General features: G+C 36.4%; 1 protein-coding gene across 1 annotated transcript in view; it reads right to left on the reverse strand.

The window, feature by feature from the left end:
• Positions 1-1,015: 1,015 nt before the first annotated feature.
• Positions 1,016-17,255, reverse strand: part of P2RY1 (purinergic receptor P2Y1) — a 28,780-nt gene continuing 12,540 nt past the window's right edge. The window contains exons 3-4 of the mRNA XM_081953674.1: positions 4,042-4,085; positions 1,016-1,396 (exon numbers count right to left, since the gene is read on the reverse strand). Of these exons, the coding sequence (XP_081809800.1) occupies positions 1,361-1,396; positions 4,042-4,085 (80 nt within the window). The 3' untranslated portion in view covers positions 1,016-1,360. The remainder of the gene's footprint in view (positions 1,397-4,041; positions 4,086-17,255) is intronic.

Consider the following 17,255-nt stretch of genomic DNA (forward strand, 5'->3'; position numbering starts at 1 on the left):
GTACTAAACATATATAGATCCCTTCCTCTATATCCCTAATGTAGCATCTACTGGAGCAAGAGAAGTCCATGTTAAAGGTCTTTCCTGTTACCAGATTCCTCGGGAGAAGTCACTTTTGTGCCAAGGTGGCCCTCAAATTAAAGTTGCCTTCAGCTTCCCTTGCAAGCAAGATATTTACACTTGACAAACCCATACATCCCTTTTCTAACAGCTGGCTAGGAAAAAGAGAAAAGTAGACAATGAGGTGTCATCAAAAGAGAAAAGGAAATTCCCAAAAAAGGACATTCAGAGAGAGACTGAGCCTTTCTGGCATTCCTGGCAATAGCCCAGTGGTGGGATTCAAATTTTTTTACTACTGGTTCTGTGGGCATCGCTTGGTGGGCATGGCAGGGGAAGGATATTGTAAAATCTCAATTTCCTCCAGATCAGCTGGGACTCGGGAAGCAGAAAATAGATAGGGATGGGACCAGTCCAGAACTGGTCAGAACCTGCTGAATGCCACCTCTGCGATAGCCACATTTACATCTTGTTTCAGCTACACGTACCATTGGAAGGCAGTCATTCCTCAGATTTCCTGCAAGGAAATTATATCTCAACAAGAAACATTTTGCTTGCCATTGTGGTAAACTTTATTATCTGGTTCTCCATTGTGATATCTCTGAGTGCTATTGTGTTTATTTATTTCCTAAAAATATCTGTGGATTGTGTTTTACACAGACATTATGGCTGGGTGGACCACAATATTTAACCTAGTAGTTGACATAACCTATTTTTCCAGGTTTGTGCAACAAATTGTAATATAAACTAAGAGACAAGTTTAACCCAAATCAAAACTCTAACCAATATTAAAATTAAACAAGTTCAGAATGGTGTATAAATGTATAAATATATATATATTTAATAGTTTGGCTAAGAGAGTACCATGCAAATCCATTCTCTGTGTAATAATAACAATGAAAGTCAACTTTTAATGCACTCTGTGTTAAACAAGGTCTTCAAATTTAAAAATTGTAATTCTCAAATAGGAATTTTGTGGTGCTTTGGAAGGTATCCATCAGTCTAGAGTCTCTAGATATGCTTTTTTCCCCAGCATTATTCCCCCCCCTCTTTTTGCTGCTATGTAGTAATAAGAATGTGGGCTCTCACTTAAGGACAAGCACATTATAAATAGCTCCTACTGGTTACATAAACAACAGAAAATAATGCAATTTTGTTTTGAACATCTACTGAAAAGTATGTCATAATCTCAGCATTTCTGAGTGCCATGAACTCTAGTTTAGAATGAAGAGCGGGCCTGGTGAAACTTCCCAGAGAGTGAAATATTTCTCCAATGTTATTATATAACTCTAATTTCCAGCTATTATCCTCTTGAATCTGGGTTTGTCATCTCTGACCTCTGAAAGGCAAGCAAAGGATTTCTTTTAGAGTACAGGACGGTTACAAAGCAGCTAACATCACCACTAAATCACTTCTAACTAATGTTGACTGAACGGGCAGCCTCCTTTAATTGCTTTTGGCAACACTCTATGTAGTTTCTTATGGGATTAGAATCTTATCTTGTTTTACCTTCAATCCTAGCACATCCCAAGGGCTTGGAAGGGGGAACAAAAGTTTAAGAATTGGCCTTATATCCCGCTGGAAGGATTGCCAATAAGACTTTGACTAGTCGCTGTGGGAGGTCAAAATTGTAGCCAAAGACATGAGTTTAATCCAGCAGGTTTTCACTGGTATTCATCAGTAAGAAATTTGTCTAATTTAAATGACACATTTTGACTAGGATTGTGGTTGTTTCACAAATGCTTCAAATGCTTCCTGATCCACAGTAGCATGAGAATATCTGCTGCTCATTAAAGTAATCAATGTTTTTCAATCTATCAGCTCAGAAGCCTGAAAAAGTGATGTCCTTGCTTTAAGGGTTGTACTGACTATAATGAGCGATTTCCTACAGAAATAGCATTTGTTTCTGCCTTGAGTGGAAGTCAGTTCTTTAATGACTAGCAGAGAGCTGTAGACCTAGCTTGCGTGAGCTCAGAAGCACTTTTTGTTATCAGACTTGTTCAGCCTTAGAATTTACTGCCATGGATAGATTTCTTCATAAATAGACTAGTGATTATTTTTAAAAAGCCTGTTTTTTTTTAAAAAAATGAATATGGGAGTACTTTCTTAATCCGCATTTTAAAACCCATCCAATTGTCTATACCACGAGTGCAGTGGTGAAATTCAATTTTTTTTACTGCGGGTTCTGTGGGCATGACTTGGTGGGAGTGGCTTAGTGGGTGCGGCAGGGGAAGGATACTGCAAAATCTCCAAGCCCACCCCACTCTGGGGCCAGCCAGAGTTGGCATTTGCTGGTTCTTTGAACTACTCAAAATTTACTCTACTGGTTCTCCAGAACCTGTCAGAACCTGCTGGATTTCACCCATGCATGAGTGTCAAATTGCGGTGCCATGTTGTGACATTTTTCCCCTTCACAGACCTGGGGTGGGCATGGCCAGTGTGTGACGCATCCGGCCCATTGGCCGACAGTTTGACACACCTGGTCGATACCTTTAGCGAGAGCTTGTTCCCCTACTGCAAATAAAAATTAGGACAGCTTGGAGTTTCTGAAGTGTTTTAATTTTAGCCAGCTTTGAGTGAAGCAAAGCTTAAAAGCAGAGTGGGCCCATTTTTAGCCAACAGAATCAGACAATCATGATATGTTGCTGGATTGCCCATAAAAATCTCCATACATGAGCAGTATATCCACAGAAAATGGTTTCTTTGAGATAAGTCCGCTAGTCAGGTGAAATTGATTCCACTTCAGTACTTAGAGAAGCACCACATTCTACCTCTGCTGTATGAAAGAAAGCCTTGAGGCAGAACGGGCACACTCACAACACTTGCTCACATGTAAAAAATAACTTCAGCTGCTCATTCATTCAGATAAATCTTCTCTTAGAGACTGCAGGACAGGCATATTGGTTGGTCACTTTAATTCTGTTGCAGGCATGAAGATAAAAATAAATCTCGAGTCTCCCTTGCATTTCTACGTCTGGTATTTCTTTGCCTTCACTTATTCCCATAAATGAAGAAATCTGGAGGTGCTAGTGTTCTAATAAATCAGGGCTGTCAAATGCGGCCCAGGTGCGTCAGGTGCTGGCCACGCCCATGCCTGGTTTAGCAGAGGGGAAAAAAGTCTCAATATTTCCATGATGACACTGTGACAATAATTAATAATAATAATAATTTATTAAACTTCTAGACCGCCCCCTCTCCCCGAAGGGACTCGGGGCTGTGTACAGGTACAAATTTAAAAACCATACATTCAAAATATACACTAAAATATAAACTAAAATTGAATTAAATATCCCCTGTACAAATTTATAAAAATTAAAAACTTAAACCTTAAAACCAAATCATAAAATTTAAAAATACAAACTGAGGTGGGAAAGCTGGAATTAGGCCAGGCCGGCTAGGTGAAACAGGTGGGTTTTGAGTTTCCGGCGGAAGGAGCGGAGGTCCGTAGTCGTTCTAATGTCAGGGGGAAGGTCATTCCAGAGGGTCAGGCCCATCACAGAGAAGGCCCTTCCCCTGGGCGTCGCCCACTAGGCACAGCCTAGTGGACGGCACCCAGAGGAGTCCCTCTCTGTGTGAGCGAATCGGCTGAAGGGATGTATGGGGCAGGATACGATCCCACAAATAGCTAGGTCCCGTGCCATGGAGCGCTTTGAAGATAGTTTGATACTCCTGATAGTTTGATACTCCTGTAACAGATGCTTCTAGAAGCAGTTATCAGTGTGTATGGGGAGTGAAATCCTTAAACAAAAAAATGTCAGCCAGAATACCAGCAACAGCAGCTGTGCATATCCACCTTTAAAAGCAAAAAAGGATATGGGTATTCTTGTAAATAATAAGAGAGGCAGATATTTCTCTTCTCTCTGTCTCATATATTGATAGCTTGTCACTAACCAATTTTTTATAAGCCATGGAGCCTATTGACAGCAAAGTCCCCATATTTCCTACTTTTACTTTAAAAAGGACAGCACACAAAGGTGTTCCTACCTTGCTGTATGAAAAAACAGCGAAGAGCCTCTGATGACTTGTCTCTGTAAAGGAACGCAAAGAGTGTGGGCTTGTTTCTGTTTTGTTTTAATCCTGGCAGTGAGAATATTGTGCAAAAATCCTGTTATTAAAAAAATAAAAGATGTTAAAAGATACTGCTAGTTATTTAAATGTGCAAGGTCCCATTTTGATTAAGTCCTTCTTAACTAAGAGGAAATTTCTGAAAGAGCTAAATGATTTCCTAAACCTATTAAGGGAAGTAGTTGTTGCAGAATCTGCCAGCAATGCTTTAAAAGAAAGTTTGAAGAAGTTTGCTGCTATTTATTCACAAACAGGACTGAAAAGAAGAAAATGAAAAGAGCAAGGAAGCCATTAACACAACAATCCTTGCTTTTCAGAGTTCACTGTAGATTCTCTGGTAATGATTTCTTATTTTGGCAAAGGATGGCAGGCTTGGTCTTTTAGTTAAACAGAATGAGAGAAGTCTACTTTATCCACTATATTAGAAATCCATTATATTAGAAATAAATGTGAGAAACTTGTAAATTATTCAGCATGGTACTATATTAAATACACAATGAGATCACTTGAATTTTCTGGCTGTACTTCTGTGTATATAAGCAAAAAGTCTGCACTCTGATAATACATACATTGATAAAGAAATGAATACTTGGCTACTGGACCTGGTCATGTGTTATTATTAAGGCTATGAATTCAAGTACCATTCTGGTCATATGCAGGCAACAACACAGAATTGCATACTTTTCTTTCACTAGAAAAAAATGTTTGCCGTAAAATATATATTGTCCTGTCCGAATGTTGCATGTTTAATTTGTCCTTTTATATAAATATTATGTAACTGCAAAAACGGAAGAACTATGGCCTACAAGAACAACTGAATTCTGTGTTAGGAGATCCCTTGTTGAGTAGGAAAAAGTTCATGGAATCATTTTCAATGAACCATCATCAGAAGTTGGCTGTATGTCAACAACTAATTGCACAACCACTGCTGAGCAACTCATAATCATGGATATTACTCAAAAGCATTGTTGTACAGTAGCAACTTGGTTAGAATATATGCCGTTAGTCAAGAGAGTTGCTACCAAATCCAAGATACTAGTAACAGAATTAATTAGCAAAATGAAGAACCCTCTTAGAGAACAGAAGGCTTTCTTCAGAAAAGGCCATTCTGTCCCAAAGAAGGAGGATAAAGGTCACAATGTTTTATAGATAACAGGAAATAATATTTTTTAATAATGGTAAAAAAATAGTTCCTATGTTTCCCCATACAGTACTTAACCTCCACCATTCCAAATCACATATTCAATTATATAGTGTATAGTTATACTATTTGCTCATATTTGATTTAAAGTGGGGTTTTAGTAAAGCATGATTAATATTAAGATCAATAATATTGAAGAATAAAATGGATTTCAAAAAAATATCCTGTTTTCCCTGAAAATAGGACCTCTCCAGATAATAAGTCCATTTGGGCTTTTGAGGGCATACACTTTAATAAGTCCTTCCCAAAAAATAAACCCTCCCTGAAAATGTTGCAACACAGCAGCTGCCATGAGGTGACCACGCTCGCTGCCTCTTGCACCTCAAAAATAATAAGACCTCCCTGAAAATAAGACCAAGCACTTATTTTTTTGGGGGGGGGGTTTCAAACGAAAATAAGACCCTCTCTTATTTTCAGAGAAACGCAGTACTTTAGAACCATGGGAATGGCAAATAACTGGATTGCTGAGTGTTAAAGGCAAGAAACATTGAAGGAAACTATGGAAATAGCAAAAATCTGAATATTTTCTTTATTTGCTTTTAATGCAGAATGTGGAAGGCTGATAATTATTCTTGAGCTGACATTTTCAGGCAGGGAATTTAATGGTGAGAAAGAGATCTAGATCTTGCTGAGGAGTTGAAAACAAACAAATCACCAGGTCCAGATGGTATTCATCTGAAAATTCTTAAGGGACTCAAGGGTGAAATCAGTGATATTATAATAAAAACATGGCATATCCCTCACATTGCTTCTAAATAAGAGAACTAGAACATTCCAATGTTATGCCAATTTTTGCTTATTTAATTAAATAATTGCTCCGGATTAATCCAAGACATTGCTAGGTGGTAATCATGATATTTGTTCAAGTTAAATTAATGTTAAGTATTACTAAAAATAAATTCATCAACATACACATGTTGTGTCAAGTAGAAGCTGTAAAATAGTATTCTTGCCAATGATACAAACCATGTATTTTACATTATTGCCTCAATAAATAATTCAAATAATTACATGTTGGAAGTAGCTTTCTAAGCTTGTCCTACTTGTAGACATCTGTGATAGACGGGTGTATCAAGCTGTAGAAGAATAAATGCAGTTGTTCTGACTCAAACGCTTTTAATCTTTGAAAGTTTTGAAAATTATATGTACGTAATTACCTGATAATTTATTTCCATTTTCCTCAGACTGACAAATTTGGTAGTAGGGCTACATTTATTTAGGACTAAACTGGATGAGGAGCAAGAAACATAGTGTAAAAAAAGGAATTGTTTTTACAAGAGAAAGATGAAAATACTAGGATTCTCCAAGGATTTCATGGAATCTGAGCCACCTGTGACTGATCAGAAAAGAGATTTGTGGTTGCCGGGAAAAGTTTATGAAAATATTCACTTGATACACGGGTGGGGTGAAAAAGACAAACTTGATGTCGTCAAGATAATGGTGGAAAATAAAAATGAATTATGCAGAAAACCCCTTAGCATATTGTGCTCTCCTACTGACCATTATGGCTCAAGATTGGCATGGTAAAATTTGAGAGAGTACGAAGAAAGGCAAATAAAATGATCTGGAGCCCTGGATCCATACTCTGGTGAGGAGGTTGACAATATTTGGATTTTTTCAGCTTAGAAAGAAAAACCTAGTGACAGTATCAGCTATCCTCAACAAATCACAAAAAGCTAAACAGATTCAGACCAACACCTTCCCCCAGAGTGGTAGACAACACTGGGAACATGAGGGGAAAAAAGAACCTTGAGTCATCCAGTAGAACAAATGGTGACTAATTCAGAATCTTAATGGCAAATAAATTATGTTCAGTTCCATGAAGATATTGGTACAATTAGAAGCTTCTTGTATAGATCTTCATAACCACAGGGGAAACTTACTACCAGAAGTTATTAATAAAGGAAGCCTGAGAAAAGCACAGGACTTTAAGAATACAATTGTTATCACAATCTCTGAAAAGAATTTGGTTTTACCGTTTTCATCTGCCACAGGATATTCAAAAATAAATATGTCATTAATTTATTAGTCATATTTTCATTCTACAGTTTTTGTTCTGTACAAATCTGTTTATGATACCAAAAATGAATTAAACATTAACAATAGCTTAATCTAAAATATTAGCCCAAGAACTCTAAAGGGAAACAAAGTTACAATTTTCCAATTAGGATTATCTCAAAATGCACATTTGGCATGAGAATGAGAATCAAAATGATACCTTCACCCCAAAATCTCTGGATATGTCTTACAGCTTTTAATGCTGGAAATATAACTGGAATTTTGATTTAAAAAAATAAACCAAGTTTCTGATTTGAGATCAGAGAAATAGGACCTAGAAACTTTCTAGTTGTGTCCATATTTTTTTAAAAAATGCATTTGGATGTCATTAGATAGCTAAGTCATCACATATGCTTATTGGTAAAATGAAAACAGGGAAAATCCAATACTTCATTTTATGAAAATTGTCATTTGATTTTTTTAATGGATTTTATTTTTCCCATAAAGTTTCTCAAACCCTTGTTAATTTGTTTAAAATAACCTAAGTGCATATCAATCTTAAAGCAGTATATTATAACATTCTATATTTCTTCATAAACTGATTCTGCCATTAGCCACTGATCTGATATATCTACACTGAAAATTGAAGGAAGATATTTAAATGAGTTCAAACTCCAAGCAAACTCCCAGCTTTTACAAATCCCATGGATATTGCAATCTATATAACATAATCATTTATCAATGTATAAAAATAATTAGCATTCTGAAATTTTTATTTTTGGATAAAGATTTCAGTTACCTGTTAAGACCAGCCAATAATTCCAATACCAAATCATATATTATAGGAGATTAAAATTCCCTGTGCCAATTAAATGGATAACAAAATAATCCCAGCTGTAATAAATCATGCCAAAGGATTCCTGATCCAATTTATGAAATAAGCAAATCCATATTTAACAAAAGCTTGCTTAAATTTCCTGCATTCCATGTAGAATCTACCTTTACCAAATCCATTTTTTCTGACGGTATGCCTAAAATTATGAATTAAGAATCTAATGTTACTTAGATATTGTTGACCTTTTATATAATCAGACGGTGAAGGAGGGACAATCCAAAGTAACATTGAATTTACACCAGAGTTTTCAATAAAATGTTGGCATCAACATTTCAAAAAGAAGTCAATCAATAGTTTGAAAAGTCTATGATAACTTTCAAACCCATATCGGCCTTCTTGAAAGAAGCCAGGAAGCTTTATTCAAAATGGTGTCCTAAATCTCCAACAATACTCAAGTAATAGAATTGTCAAAGTCTGGAATGCTCTACCTGATTCAGTTGTCTCAGCTACAAATTTTCAGTTTTAGTCACAAATTGACTTTCGTGGACCTCACTTCATACTTAAGAGATCCATAGAGGGGGCTTGGATAAGCACACTACCATTCCTATTGTCCCTGCCATTGTATTTTTATATTATTCCTGTTTTTGTTTCTGTTTGACAAATTACAATAAATAAAACAAAGAAAGAAAGAAAGAAAGAAAGAAAGAAAGAAAGAAAGAAAGAAAGAAAGAAAGAAAGAAAGAAAGAAAGAAAGAAGTGGACATTTGAATCATTTTTTAAATAATACAACTCTTTCAAGGTTTACATATGTTTAGACTATTTACCTCCTTTATCTCTTCAAGAAATTACAGGCACCATAAAAAGCTATGGAAACAGGAATGTTGGCTATGCTACTGAATGATTCAAGTGCCATTCAATAGCATAGCCAATATTCCTGTTTTCATTGGGTTTTATAGTGCCTGCAATTTCCTGAAGAGATAAAGGAGGTAAATAAACAGTTGAGCATATGTAAGCCCTGGAAGAATTGTATTATTTTAAAAAAATGATTAATTTTTTCCTCAGTAACTTCTGACTCAATATTTTCAAGTTAAATATAAAAAAACAAAAACATTGGTACATAAAATAATAATTGTTATCTTCCCCTGGGCAACATTGTAATAACAATAGTCATAATATTACTTTTTTGTTTCAACCAAGAATTTCCTGCTTCCCCGCCTGCCCTCCCCCCCCCTCCAATGCTTCTGTTTAATCCAAAATGTGTGCATAAATCTATCCAATTTAGCAAGTATTTTTTCATGTATTAAATGAATTACAATAAAAATACATAATACATAAATTACAATTGTATGGAACGTTCAATTTAGCAGTCACATTTATTTAATTCCTAAGACATTTTGATATATTTAAAATAGGTTGGTCTTTACCTTATAAGCCCAAAGTGGGTAAGAGTCATTTGGGAGTCAGTTGTAGCTTAGGGATTCGCATGCAAAAGAAACCAAGTAGGTTGGAAAATATTTCCATCTGAAAGCTGAGAAGCTAAACTAAACAGAATAATATTACTGAGTGTAGGCATTTCTTACGTTGTTTAAATGAACATCATTCATGGTGTTATGTATTGAATGCATATAGTTGTATTAACTGTGCTAAAGTGAAACTAATCTTTAAATGACCCTAACTGTTTTGGAGGGAAATGTGGAACATTTATATTTCGGCGGGCTTTTTCTAGTTCTCTGATTGGTTAAGGCCCTGTGGGCCTAGAGTATAAATCACAGGCATTTGTCTGCAGTTCCCCAGTTCCATTTTGAGTCAATAAAAGCAGTTACAACTTTGCTGGTCTGGTTCTTGTCTGCTGAATCCCACTACACAATACATAGTACCCACTATAGCCATAAGAAATGGAGACTGTAACTCTTAAAATCTCCAACCAGTATGTTTACTGAGCTTGCTGGCTATGAATTTGGAAACATAAATCCATTGTTTCTGGTGGGCATCTGATTAGATGTTGGACATCTACTACTTCTAGTACTCTCCCACTTACTCTGGGTTTTATATATTTTTAAAATCCCAGACCTAAAAGAAAAATTAAGCCAAATAGTTGGATATGCCAGTTATCATTATTTTGCAAAGTGATACACACTAGGTCTGAGCAATTATTTGTTTTGTCGACAGATTTCATAAAATAAAAATAGTCCTGCTATTTGTATCAATGATGGTTTCTCCCCAATAAAGTCAGAATTGTGAACTGAATTGACTCAATTCCTGTATTTTAATTGATCCAGGTATTCAAAATGATGGCATGGTTCATAAGGAAAAGAGTAAGCAGCATGTAAATGTTGGAAAAATAAATAAATGATGTCTTTGATTAATTGAATTATATCCAATTCACAATGTCTAATATAAAGGGAGTGGAGGTTTGTTCAGGTAATAAACCTTAGTTTTATACATAATAGGCATGTTAGATGCATGCAGGATAATCCTTACTTTAAGATATGAAATCTTGGTGATGTATGACTGTGACTTTAGCCTCTGGCTGTAGCAGAGATAAAATTCAAATGTACTTAAAACAGAGTTGGTATTTCCTGCACAGACTAGTTCTGATTCAGTCACCAAGTTAAAGACATCTATTTTTGGGCCAAGTGTCCATCAATGTCACTTTAATATCCCAAGGAGTAATTTCACATGAAATTATGTGGAGACTAAGCTCTGTAAAATCTCATTTTCCAACTATGGATACTAAATGGTTGGATAATATTCTGAATATATTATAATTATTTTTCAAAGCAATGCAGCTAGGTATGTTTTTGCTGCCCCCATTCTGAACATCAAAACCAGAGTCTAAATTAGTTAGAGTCACGAATGTAGAGTTTTCCTTTTCTTTTTGGTGCTCATTTAAATAATAGCCATATGTTCACTTTCATATTATGGATAGATTTGTTTTATAGGCTGCCAGCAATCTCCCATTAAAAGGATTAATCAAATCCATCCTGCCTAGTCCTGTAATGTGATATAATGCTACAAGTACAACATAAGCATCTGTTTCTAATCACAATGAGACCAAAATGACAAAATGTATGTCACAATCATTCAAGCGCTACCTTTTTCTACCTGAATCACCCATAAATAGAAGTATAAGGGACAGAGTTTTTAACACAACATTATGTCACTTGCTCCCACTACCCCAGTAGGCAAACAATTTTTTTCAGTGCTTGGAATGTGCTTAAATTTTAGGCTGCTATAAATCAATGTGTGGTTTTCTTTACTTACTTACTTATTTTCTATATTTATTTTGAAATTAAAAAATTCATGAGATAATTTTTTTTTTTTTTTGGAGAGCCAGTTCCGTATAGTTGTTAAGGTTGAAACTAGGAGACTGAGTTCTAATCCTGTTTTAGGCATGAAAGCCAGCTGGGTGACCTTGAGCCAGTCACTCTCTTCTTCTCAGCCCAACCCACCTCACAAGGAGAAAACAGGAGGAGGAAAGAATGTTATGTATGTTTGCTACCTTGAATTATTAATTTAAAAAAAATAAAGGTGGGATAAAAGCTAATTAAAAATAAATAAATAAACTATCTTTTTCAAGAGCCAGTTCTAGAAGTATACATTACACTGAATGAATTTTGAATCAGACTGGGTGTAAAGTACTTCTCTAGCTTTCCAGAGTGAACAATTTCCTCTAAAAGGATCAAAAGTTAGTATTATGAGTCACCTTGAAACGAGATGGGCAGCACACAAATCTAATAAATGAATAAATAAAAATTATCCACACATTAAAAACAGTTTTGAGTATTTGCAATAATAGTCAAGTGGATGGATGCTTGAGTACCATCGACAATTCCTGCATCTTGCTTTTGATCTGGCTCAGGTTCAACTAGAGTTTCAGAACTCTGCCTTGAAGTCAAATTGTTATTTGAACCAACAAATCAGGTTCAAAATCAGATTGGAGCATGGTGAACTTGGGAGATAACAGATTTTAACGTAAAGCAATATTATTATCAGAAGAGCTCTTCTGATCCAGATTAAATCCTAAATCAGGCCCAATGCAACAATTTACTTATTTATTTTATTTATTTTATTATTTATTTTATTATTTATTTTATTTATTTTATTTATTTTATTTATTTTTTTATTTATTTTATTTATTTTATTTATTTTATTTATTTTATTTATTTTATTTATTTTATTTATTATTTTATTTATTATTTTATTTATTTTATTTATTTTATTTATTTTATTTATTTTATTTATTTTATTTATTTTATTTATTTTATTTATTTTATTTATTTTATTTATTTTATTTAATTTCTAGACTGCCCCCTCTCCCCGAAGGGACTCGGGGCGGTGTACAGGTACCAAATTAAAAACCATACAAATAATCATAAATATAGTTAAAATCGGATTAAACTTTTAACCCCTGTACAAGTTTATAAAAATTAAAAACTTAGCCTAAGACCAACCCGTGAAATTTAAAAATACAGACTGAGGTGGGAGAGCAGGAATTAGGCCAAGCCGGCTAGATTAAACAGGTGGGTTTTGAGCTTCTTATGGAAGGAGCGGAGATCCATGGTTGTTCTAATATCAGGGGGAAGGTCATTCCAGAGGGTCGGGCCCATCACAGAGAGGGCCCTTCCCATGGGCATCGCCCGTTGGCACAGCCTAGTGGACGGCACCCGGAGGAGTCCCTCTCTGTGTGAGCGAATCGGCCGAAGGGATGTGTAGGGCAGGATACGATCCCGCAAATAACTAGGCCCTGTGCCATGGAGCGCTTTGAAGATGATGATAATCAGCACCTTGAAACGCACCCAAAAAGCTACAGGTATCCAGTGCAGCCCGCGCAGGAGAGGTGTTACGTGGGAGTATCTAGCGACTCCCGAGACTGCCCGCGCGGCCGCATTCTGAACCAACTGCAGTCTTCGGGTGCATCTCAAGGGGAGCCCCATGTAGAGAGCGTTACAGTAGTCTAGCCGGGACGTCACAAGCGCATGGGTGACTGTGCGAAGGGCGTTCCGGTCCAATAGGGGACGCAATTGGCGCACCAGGCGAACCTGGTGAAACGCCCCCCTTGCCACGGTTGTCACATGGTCATCCATTGACAGCCGGGCATCTAGGAGGACGCCCAAATTGCGTACCCGATCCACGGGGACCAGATGTTCACCCCCAATGGCCAGTGATGGAATCAGCTGGTTGAACCGGGGTGCCGGTAGCCACAGCCACTCCATCTTGGACGGGTTGAGCTTGAGTCTGTTACTTCCCATCCAGATCCGTACGGCTTCCAGACACCGGGACATCACTTTGACGGCATCGTTGGGGTGGTTTGGGGTAGAGATGTACAGCTGGGTATCATCCGCGTACAGATGGTAATCTACCCCAAACCCACGAATGATCTCACCCAGCGGCTTCATATATGTATTGAACAGGAGAGGCGAGAGGACCGACCCTTGTGGCACCCCACAAGTGAGCAGCCTCAAGGTCGACCTCTGGCCCCCTGCCAATACAAATTGCACTCGGCCAGAGAGGTAGGAGGAAAACCACTGCAGAACGGTGCCCCTCACCCCCAGCCCCTCCAGACGATGCAATAGGATACCTATTTACGATACTTCTGAAAGTAAATAAACATATACGATACTTCTGAAAGTAAATAAACATACAGTAATATAACTAACACAGCCACAATAGACCCCTTCGACATTTAACAAATAATTGTTAGGCAAACGTCAGCATCAACATTTCCACCAGGAGATCTACAAGTTGAACAGGGCTGTTGAAAGGAGAAATTCTCTAACAGCTAATGTTGATACTCACAAGGTTAATATGTAACAAAGCAGTATTACTACATTTTTAACTGAAGTCAAAATGCTAATAATGTATCCTTGTTTTATTTATATATGAATATTTCTTTTCCATGTCGTATACCTTTGTAGAATTAACTCATGTGATCAAATTAAGAAAGTAACCAATCCATAGGGAGAAAGATTGGCTGCTGAATCCATAAATGCAGTTTATGTATTAGTTCTCTCTTAATACTATGTGGACCTTCCTTCCTTCTTTCCTTCTTTCCTTCCTTCCTTCCTTCCTTCCTCCCTCTCTCCCCCCTCCCTTCTTTCCTCCCCCTTCTCTCAAATATTCAGTTTGAATTCAATAATGTGTTAATTACTGAGTATACCACAAAGGCTGTGATCAGATGGTGGGTGGGTGGCTATGCTTGTTTCCAAAATGTCAAGAGCCAATTTACAACAGGATCTTATGAGCTAATATGTGGGTACTGAAAGTTAGAAAGACTGAACTACTTCCAATTCTGACACTAATATCAGCAACCACTGAGCTATGGATCATCTTCAATGCTCTGAAGAAATCTGGAGTTGGTGGTACCTAATTTTGAGATTCACTCAAAACAATGTTGGCCATTTATCATGCTTTGTGCAATTTATTTGAACACCCCCACTTGTATTTATTTGCAGTGAAATTACAGTTGGGAAGCATATACATATAACAAAATGCTCAGTGCGATGTCAAACTGCAATTATAATAAGTCAGATTTCAAGTACAGAGTGTGGCTGAAACCCAAAGACAAAAAAAAAAAAAAAAAACGAAGAAAGAAAACCCCATTTTTAATTGAAAAAGAAACATGTTATTTCGTTGCATTCTTTATTTCAGTCTTGTACTGCCTATGATTTGTGGAAAATTATATTTTGATACAAAAGAAAGCCTCAGATTGAAGCCAGTTTCAGCATTCGGTTGGGACCAGTTCCACTAGCACTTTAATAGTGCAATCCTACATGTGTCTATTTTTTTAAAATAAAAAGCCTCATTCAGTTCAAATTAATTTATTTTCCAGCTAAATGTGCATAATAGTTTGAGCTAAAATAATATTCAACCATAATCTGTTACAGCAAAGCGGTTCTATTTTTTATTAGCACAAATAATTTTCACTGATTTTCCTCCCAATTATCAAAGCCCTTGAGGACATGTCCCATGCCCCCCCCCCAAAGTAAATCTCTAAATCTTCAAAGGGAGTTTATTGCAGGAATAGTGAGCATAAAGGGAAGAAGGAGAGAAAGGCCTGATAAAACTCAGCACCCAATTTAAATGCGAAGCATGAGCTTTCTGATAAGACAAAAATCCTACTTTTCCTTCTGAATATTACAACAAAATGGGTCTGATAAGAAGCAACCTGCATTAATCAAGTAAATTGAATAATTGACAGCCAGCCTTGTGATTGATTTCTTGTCTGAAATGGAGGACTTCAATCCAATACTCTTCAGGCCTGAAGTGAGTATCTCTGCATTTAGCAGAATGCTGTAATAATGTAGTAGCCAACAAATCAATGTTCTATCACTTTATTGGATTTTGTTTATTCTGTAAGTAGCTCAGTACAATGCTAGAAACTCTGTGGAAGCAGTTCAGTTCTATTGCCACCAAAATGTTACAAGACGGTATTTGGCATGCCTTAACAAAAACCGCATGCAATCAACACAGACTTTTAATACAAAAATGGACAATCTTTTTATTCAAGAAATATGCAGTTAATTTTTGTTTTATTCCTTAAATTACTAGAAGCTTTATTCCACAACAGAACCTGAGAAGCTTAAATATCAAGTAACACTGTCTCTTTAGGCAAATCAAATGACACTGTTATCACTAATAAATCTTGAATTACTCAACAATATTACAGAAAAGTAGAAAAATAAAACATTTTCACATTTGCACTTGAAAACACACTATAAAACCCAAACCTGTAAAACATTTAGCACATAAATTACACCTTTGTGTTTTCCTTCATATTAATTTGAAACACTCGTGACTTGTCTTTGCATTCTTTGCTTGGACTGTTAAATTGTGCCCTTATGAAATATTTTGTATTTGAACAGGCATGGTCAAAGCACTGAGCAAACAGATTTTTGCTCTATTGCTACGTAGACAATTTAATTTCCAGGTTCCAATCTGCATAGTGAATGTGCAGCTTGTCAGGATATGTGAATGTTTGAGATTTATTTTCCTACAATCGTCTTCCATGCCTTTGTTCGCAAGGCACAAATATTTTGTTTTTATTTTTTAAAAAAGCCTAGATTCCAGGATATTTGAAAAGAGAAATTTAATTCAGAGATGGAAAATTGCTTTATTATAAAACTTAATTTACAGCAATAATAGGGCATGAATGAAATCTGTAATTAGCTGTTTATTTGGTAAATTGTTAAAATATTATTTTGGGGGCAGTGGAAGGTTTTTTATGATTTCCCAATTTTTGTCCTTCCCGACAAGCATCTGAACTAGGAAAAGAGGGAAATGTGTACAGGTAGTTCTTGGCTAGGACCACAATTGAGCCCAAAATGTATGTTGCTAAGTGAAACATTTGTTCAATGAGCTTTGCCCCATCTTATGACTTTTCTTGTCACTGCTAAGTAAATCATTGCAATTGTTAAGTTAGTAACATGGTTGTTAAGTGAATCTGACTTCCCCATTGACTTTGCTTATCAGAAGTTCTCAAAAGCTGATCACATGACCTCAGGACACTTCAACTGTCATAAATATGAACCAGTTACCAAGCACATGACAATGTGACCATAGGGATGTGGCAACAGTTGTGTGAAAAATGGTCATAAGTCACTTTTTTAGTGCCATTGTTACTTGGAACCAGGGATGAAATTCAGCAGGTACTCTCAGGTTCTGGAGAACCAGTAACGGAAATTTTGAGTAGTTCAGAGAACCAGCAAATACCACCTCTGGCTGCCCCCAGAGTGGAGTGGGAATGGAGATTTTGCAATATCCTTCCCCTGCCACGCCCAGCAGGCCACACGCACAAAACCAGAAGTGAAAAAAATTGAATTTCACCAATGCTTGGAACGGTCACTAAATGAACTGTTGTAAGTCGAGGACTACCTGTACAATTTATCTCCCCCCAAACATTTATGGATTTCAACTTGTGTCCTTAAAATTCGGCACAATTCAACGTTGCCAATTCACTACAAAGAAATAATAATAGTTCCTCTCCTTTTTTTTATTATAACCTTTTTCTCCCTGGGATCCCCATTTCATTTCTGGCCTTTTGTTTCCATAATCTCTCAGTTAGCATGGTTAAATTACTTGCTGAAGAACTTTTCACCT

The sequence above is a fragment of the Natrix helvetica genome (genome assembly GCF_964273705.1).
Source record: "Natrix helvetica genome assembly, chromosome: 5".
In the NCBI taxonomy this organism is placed as follows: Eukaryota; Metazoa; Chordata; class Lepidosauria; order Squamata; family Natricidae; genus Natrix; species Natrix helvetica.